The 6,000-nt window shown below is 41.7% G+C and overlaps 1 protein-coding gene across 1 annotated transcript in view; it reads left to right on the top strand.

Annotated features, from left to right (window-relative positions):
* The first annotated feature begins 314 nt into the window (after positions 1–314).
* Positions 315–6,000, top strand: part of PKP2 (plakophilin 2) — a 99,524-nt gene continuing 93,838 nt past the window's right edge. The window contains exon 1 of the mRNA XM_066368940.1: positions 315–601. Within this exon, the coding sequence (XP_066225037.1) occupies positions 379–601 (223 nt within the window). The 5' untranslated portion in view covers positions 315–378. The remainder of the gene's footprint in view (positions 602–6,000) is intronic.

The following is a 6,000-nucleotide window of genomic DNA, read 5'->3' as shown; positions in this document are numbered from 1 at the left end:
AGTTGGGCGCGGCCCTGCAGGCGAAACCCTAGGTGACTCCAGAGTGCGCGCGACCCTCGGCGGACTGTGCCCTCCCCCACCTCTCTGAAGGCGGGTCCAACTAGCCAGGTGTCTGCGCCCACCCCCGGTTCCGCCCCCGCTCCCAGGCCGATTGCGCCTGCCCGGCGGGAGCCGCGCCCCTCCCCGGGGGAGGCTGGACTACCAGGTTCCCGTGGCCTCACTCCCCTCTCACCGGTGCGGGGGCGGGGCCGGGGGCGGGCCGGAGGCGGGGCCGGGACGGGGGGCGGGGCGGGGCTCGCACCAGTGATCCCGGCTCCGCTGCAGCTTCACCCGCAGGTCTCGAGGCGGGCGAGCAGCTTGGTCGCTTCCTTCGGTCCCATGGCAGCCCCCGGAACCCCCGCTGAATGCGGCTACATCCGGACGGTCCTGGGCCAGCAGATCTTGGAGCAGCTGGACAGCTCCAGCCTGGCTCTGCCCTCCGAGGCCAAACTGAAGCTGGCGGGGAGCAGCGGCCGCAGCGTCCAGGCGGCCAAGAACCTGCGGATCCAAGAACAGGTGCAGCAGACCCTGGCCCGGAAGGGCCGCAGCTTCGTGGGCAACGGTGAGTGGAGCCCCGCCGCAACCTGCACCGCCATGACCGCCCCCTCTACCCCGTTCTCTACCTCTCCCTCACCCCGTTGTTTCGACTCACTGCTTCTTGGGGGTGCGGGACCTGGTGTCCTGCCCACCTGTTGCTCGCGGTCCCATTGTAGCAGCTGCCTCGCCTCCCAACTCCCACTGGCGTACTTGGGGAAAGCACTCTTTTCTGAAATAACTTCCTACTCAGCTTTGTCATATGTGTATCTACGTATATTAAATGCACATATATATCTGTGAAAGAATTCAGTCCAAGATTCTCACTCCTTCCTTAACCTGCTCCCCTCTCCCGCCTCCCCACGCCCGCCGTACAAGAGTCGTAACCTGGAGGCTCCAGGCGTCCATAAACACTGACATTTTATTCAGAAATTTGGTATGATCCTTTTTTTTACAGATTTTATTAGATTTTTTAAACAGTCTATGATCCCAGTAAAATTTTGAAAAAGAAAACCTGAAAGTACTGGTGCTCCAGGAAACTGAATTGGGATTGCGGAGCCTCGCCCACGGACTTCGGGGCGCTCCACCCAGTGTACCGCGCGAGCAGTTGATCTAGGAAGTGAAAAAATTGGGAAGGAGGCTTTGGGGTCAGGGAACAATCATACCACCCCGCAGAGGAAGAGGGGGAGGAGGAAGGGGACTTTGGCCCTGCAGGCCGCAGTACCCCCCCCCCCATCCCCACCCCCTCGGCCTTGCAGAGGAGAAAAGAGTTTAAAAAGAAGTAAAAGCTGTATCAGTAGTTAATAGGGAAGATGGCAGGTGACGAAGAAGGCAAACTAATTGTAAAAATTGGAAAACATTAAATATTTTCTCCCCTGCTAAAAGTCAGATGATCAGAGCTACACAGTCCCACTTTTATTAATTTATTTTTATTATAAAAATGTTATAAGCTTGTTAGAGAAAAGAGGAGAAGAAGAAAGATATTGACCAGTTAATTATGTTGGGATATCAGTTTGTTTCCTGCAGTGTTGAACTATTTCTCAAGGAAGTAACTGGGCAGTGGGAAATGGAGAACACATTAGGAAAAATAAAAACGCTTGCAGATCATCCTGGAAATTTAAAACAGCACACCCTAGGAGACTGTATTGCTTTTCATTTGTGTAAAAGAATCCTAAAGGATCAGGCAGTCAATGTTTAGATATTTAAAAGTTAAACAGATGTTTAATGATTATAATTAATGCAACTGAGTGCTTACTATGTGCCAAAGATTGGGCTATATGGTTTCAGTTCATTGTGTTGTATCCTCCACTGCCCAGACCATCCCCCCCCAAACAAAAACAAAACAAACTCTGTTAGGGAAGTACTTTAATCCCCATTTTACAGATGAGGACACTAAGCAGTTAGGTAATACTCAAGTTCCCACAGATAGTAAGTAGTGGAACTGATATTTAAACTTCAAACCTGAATTTTTAAACCACTCATCAGTCATATTATTAATTAAGCTTATTGGTTATTAATACAAAATAGCATTTTTATTAGACACTAAATCTCCCTTCCATTTTTTTCTTAAATAAAATTGAGGTGTTTCTGAGACAGTGGGCACAGAATTGCCACAGTCCATGGGGAAAAAACCCCCTAAATTTATATTTAGGAGGTTGTCTAATGACTCAAGGAAAACTGAGGCCAGTTGTTGACCAATGAAGGTATTGCGTCTATTTAGCCTGTGCTGGTCCAGTGCTACACTGGAACCAAACTAGCTTCTACTTCCTGGACACAGGGATGCAAATGAGATATTCTTTTGTTCCCTCTGAGAATCGCTAGCCAGAAAGAGCAAGCAGACATCTAGTCAATAAACGGGAATGAACAGAAGGAAAGGGAGCATTGCCGGGCTTCTACTATGTGCTTAACCCTGTTCAAAAATATGTTTGCATTTTATTATATCTTTAAAACAATTATATGAGATAGACATGAGGAGTCATTTCACATTTGAAAATGTGTTAGTCCCTCAACATTTATTGGACACTTAGTCCCAAACCCACACACGACCTATTCTCTCTACAATGTGATGAATTCATGTTGCTTCGTGAATTCAAGAACTGTCAAATGAGTCTGATTAACTAACAGACTGCTTGCTTTAAAGCAAGGACTTCAAAGTCTGAAGAAAGAAACCTCCCTCTAAAAAAAATGTGTTATCAAATAATAAATGGTAATCAGCCCTGAAAAAAGAACAGCTGATAAATACATTGTGGAGTTTAGATGGATGAATTAGACCACTCACGGAAGGGAATTTTGAAAAGCTTCTTGGAGGAGTTGGGATTTTAGATCCCCAAAATTTACTAGGACCGGACAGAAGGAGGTGGCTGGAGGAAAGAGCATTTTAGGCAGTAATAACAGGAATATTTCATAGTTCACAGAACTGATTGGTAGAGCAAAGGGCACTGTCATGGTGCTTCTGCTCTAATGCTAAGGGCAACTGGTTGAGTGGCTCTTCAAACTACGGAACAAAATGTTTGAAATATTTTGATTGCAACAGGGGCTTCCTAGCAAGCTGAAATAGACGCAGCAGCCTACACAGAAGTGCAAGTCAGGCAGAGTGATAAGACAGCTAACAACACCTACTTACTTTAAAGCCTCAGCTAGCTTTCTGAGACTCAAAAAAGTAATCGGCTTGAAAGGAATTTAACATTAACCTGCCATGGAACAATTGCCAGAGGTGGTTCAAGTATGTTGTTTAATTAAAGTTCATTGAAAAGTTCTAGGGGCTTTTGATGCTTGTGAGTACTGTGTTTATTATTTCCCTATTACTGTCATGTCTATAAAGTTGAAACAGACAAGCAATTGTTGATACAGTGCTGGTCTGGAAAGAATCCCGTATCAACACAAGAAATTCTGGGAAGAAAGGACCCTGGTGTTAACTGCTGTTAGCCCCAGGGCCCTGGAGAATTCTGAATTGTTGACATACCTGTAAGATTTAGGCTGAAAACAGATGAGATATGTGGGGCTGATTTGTTAATAAATACTGTGCGAGGACTTGAACACATCTGGTTCTCTCTACTGCTTTAGTATAGGTGGGTGGTTTCCATTGTAAATCTCTCTACCTTTGGTTGTTAAGCTGTGCTGAATGGTTCTAAAGTTAGCTATAACTCATGGGGAGTGGGAACAGAGGGGCAGAAGTATATAGAAATGAGTCTGTATTGTAGGGAGTTTTTAAAATTCTTTTATAAAAGTCACCAGAAGACATTTTAAGAATTGCAGGTATCAGCAAGAAGAAAAATTTTAAGTGTCTACATCTCAATTATTATACTTACTTTGAAAGTACTACTACTTTACTTATTACAATGTCTCCCGCTAGGTGCCTGTGTAGGAAGAAAGTCATGTTTTAAATTGTTATGTAATACTTATAAAACACAATGAACAATATCTTAATAAAATTTGCAACTAATTTGGAAACCTACCATAAAAACCTGAGGCATGCCATTTACTTATATAGTTTTCCTGGCCAGTATCTTTTGAATATCTGTGATCAGAGGGCCTTCTGGAGAAAGGACTGAACACTGGCTAAGGTAGCAAGAAAGGCTACCTGACCCCTGGTGGTGGGTGGTGGGGAGGGGTTAGACGTTTAAATTCTGTTTGAATGCTTTGATTGCCAAAAAGGAATTCCAGGAATGAAGCAATTCTGGAAGGGAGGTGACTGGTAATTCAGAAAGTATCAATAGGAGAGATCTGGAGAGGGGAGGGAAAAAAAGGAGTTTGGTGTTGGGGTGGTCAGGACATGACATGCTACTCTAAATGTAGTGTCAATAGTGCCACCTGATTTAATGTACCTTCGTGTCTGCCTGCTATAGCCCATGGGGCACTTTTTGTCCAATGTCTAGCAAATCTCTTGAAATGAGTGCCAAAAAAAGTGTGTCTTTTTTTAAAAAATTCTTCTGATTTTAATTAGTCAAAGGAATTAGAATGTTAGCATAACGGTGTTTACGAAAAATGAGCTCTCTATCCCTAGAAATGTTAAGAACACATCTTTTATGGGTGAGGTCTTGAGGCAGGCAGGGCTTGGTAGGGAGGCTGCAGAATCAATGGAACAGTGTGTGATTATAAAAGTTCTTTACTCTATGTGTCACAGATAAGATACAGGAAATTACCTTAAAGAGAAGAAGACTGCTGCTCCCTTAGGCTTTTTAAAAGGCTCATTAATGTTATCTATGCCCTGTGCTAGTGGTTCCACTCATGAGAACACAGGATAGCTCACTTGAAGGAAATATTCTAGGTATTTGTTGTTCACATTAGCTCATTCTCTTGAAGTGTTGTTTTGGATATCAACGTTAAATTATTCTCTCGTGTATTAAAATAAGGATATACGTATTTATATTATTTTATCCTCAAATAGTTAACACTGATTTTACACTCAAATTGAATTTCTGGTCTGATCCATAAAAATTACTAATTTTTTTTTTCTTTTCTGAGAGAACACGCAGATTGTTGGCAACCTATCAATGATAGTAATGAAATATAATAACAAATATGTTGCTAAAATCTCTATTTAAAAATCAGACTTGATTAATACGGCCTAATAGGATCATTTGGTTCTATCGCAGATATCATTTGGAAATTTTAAATTATATGATTCTGCCATAAATGTTTTCCAGGTGTTTTGTGTATGTACACATATGTGTGAAGACATAGATGCCAGTCTTCTGGGGAACTAAATAGTAAAAGGCAATGTTGCAAGTGAGAATAGGCAAAATTAGGAGAAAACTAAATCTTTGTATTAGAATGCCATTCCCCTGCCTTATTAGGGCATAAATAATAACAGAATTTCAGGTCCTCTTACAACAGAACTATTAAGAAATCTATTTTGTATCTTTGTGTAATGTAGTTAATTGGTGATTGGATATTGGACGTAAAAATAGTTGTTATATTTTTAAGTGCTTACAGATGAGCTAGGAAACCAAATATGTACCCTTAGAGAAAAATGCATATTTACAGAAAAGAGAACACAGTTGCCATTACCATTAAAAGAATTCACATATTTATGTTGTTGGAATAATCAACTTTAGGCCTATTATAATCAAATATATAGTCAAATAATATGGCCAGAACATTATTGTCAAATTTCAGCAATTCCTTTATTTTTGGAAGAAAATGTTACTCATTAGAAGCTGAATAAGTTATTCCCACTAAATTTTAAATCTCAGTAATACATCCATGGGGGTTGAGAAGGATCACATCGGAATTATTGTATCTTGATTACCTTTTTTTGAAGGAGAAAAATGGGAACTTTTCTTGGCAGATAATGGGAACTTATTATAAGCCATCAAAATATTACAGATAAATACATAAGCCATACAGAGAAAAGAATGACAGTAAGTATATATAATCCAGATGTAGAACTAATTGTGCCAAAATGAACATAGCTCTTCTAATCAC

Source organism: Saccopteryx leptura, chromosome 2 (assembly GCF_036850995.1).
Source record: "Saccopteryx leptura isolate mSacLep1 chromosome 2, mSacLep1_pri_phased_curated, whole genome shotgun sequence".
NCBI classification, from domain to species: domain Eukaryota; kingdom Metazoa; phylum Chordata; class Mammalia; order Chiroptera; family Emballonuridae; genus Saccopteryx; species Saccopteryx leptura.
Note: the sequence above shows the minus strand (reverse complement) of the source record. Positions and strands in the feature narration are given on the sequence as shown.